The sequence below is a fragment of the Peromyscus eremicus genome, chromosome 1 (assembly GCF_949786415.1).
Source record: "Peromyscus eremicus chromosome 1, PerEre_H2_v1, whole genome shotgun sequence".
Classification (NCBI taxonomy): Eukaryota; Metazoa; Chordata; class Mammalia; order Rodentia; family Cricetidae; genus Peromyscus; species Peromyscus eremicus.
In genome coordinates, this window is record NC_081416.1 from 137,637,698 (window position 1) to 137,639,331 (window position 1,634).

Sequence of the window (1,634 nt, forward strand, 5' to 3'; positions counted from 1 at the left end):
GCAGGTTACAAGATTAACTAAAAAATCAGTAACCCTCCTATATACAAATGATAAACAGCTGAGAAAAAAATCAGAGAAACATCACCATTTACAATGGCCAAAAATAACATAAAATATGTTGGGGTAACTCTAATTAAGAAAGAGATGCAAGCTCTGTCCAGAGCTTCGGACCGGTTTCCATCTGATTCTATAGAAACTTGTGTGGTTCCTCCCTGCAACAGCCAAAATGGTGAAGCTGATTGAGAGCAAGGATACTTTTCAAGAGGCCCTTGCGTCTGTGGGAGACAAGCTTGTAGTTGTGGACTTCTCTGCCACGTGGTGCGGACCTTGCAAAATGATCAAGCCCTTCTTTTATTCCCTCTCTGAAAAGTATTCCAGTTTGGTGTTCCTTGAAGTAGATGTGGATGACTGCCAGGATGTTGCTGCAGACTGTGAAGTCAAATGCGTGCCGACCTTCCAGTTTTATAAAAAGGGTCAAAAGGTGGGTGAAATCTCTGGTGCAAACAAGGAAAAACTTTGAAGCCTCTATTGCTGAATTTGCCTAATCATGCCCTGAAAAACAGAACCAGCCACCAGCTGTTTAAACCTGTAACTTTTTTTAATTTTCAAAAAAATATGACGTGTGAGGAGAGTCTATGCCCAACTGCCATCTGATTATAAATGGCAATAAAATATTAATTCTACCCTTTAAAAAAAGAAAGGAAAAGACCTGTATGACGAGAAATTTAAGTCTCTGATGAAAGAAATTGAAAAAAATCTCAGAAAATGGAAAGATCTTCCATGCTCATGGATAGGAAGGATAAACACAATAAAAATGGCAATCTTACCAAAAGCAACCTACAGATTCAATGCAGTCCCCTCAAAATCCGAACACAATATTTCACAGACCTAGAATGGGTAATACTCAACTTCATTTGGAAAAACAAAAGACCCAGGACAGGTGAAAGAATCCTGTACAGTAAAACAGCCTCTGGAGGCATCACTATACCTGACATCAAGCTCTAGTATAGAGCTATAGTAATGAAAACAGTTTAGTACTGGCATAAAAACCAACATGTAGACAAATGGAATTGAGTTGAAGAAACTGACATTAACCCACACACCTAGGAAGAACTGATATTTGACAATGAAGCCAAAACTGTACAATGGAATAAAGAAAGCTTCTTCAATAAATGGTGCTGGCATAACTGGACGTCAACATGTACAAGATTGTCAATAGATCCATACTATCACCACGCACAAAACTCAAGTCCAAGTAGATCAAAGACATTTATTTAAAACCAGTTAAACTGAACCTGATAGAAGAGAAAGTAGGAAATAGTCTTGAACGAATTGGCACAGGAGAACACTTCCAAAATATAATACCAGTAGCACAGACACTGAGAAAAACAATTAGAAAATGGGACCTCCTGAAACTGAGAAGCTTCTGTAAGGCAAAGGACACAGTAAATAAGACAAAATGACAGAATGCAGAATGGGAAATGTTTTCACCAACCCCACATATGACAGAGGGCTGATATCCAAAATATATGAATAATTCAAGAAGTAGACATCAAAATAGCAAACAAATCAATTAAAAAATTGTCCATAGAGATAAACAGATAATTCTCAAAGGAAGAATTTCAAATGAGATA

General features: G+C 37.5%; 1 protein-coding gene across 1 annotated transcript; it reads left to right on the forward strand.

Annotated features, from left to right (window-relative positions):
* The first annotated feature begins 226 nt into the window (after positions 1-226).
* LOC131902328 (thioredoxin-like) lies at positions 227-520 on the forward strand. Its single transcript, XM_059253334.1, has one exon. The coding sequence runs from the start codon at positions 227-229 to the stop codon at positions 518-520; it is 294 nt and encodes a 97-aa protein (XP_059109317.1).
* Positions 521-1,634: the final 1,114 nt, after the last annotated feature.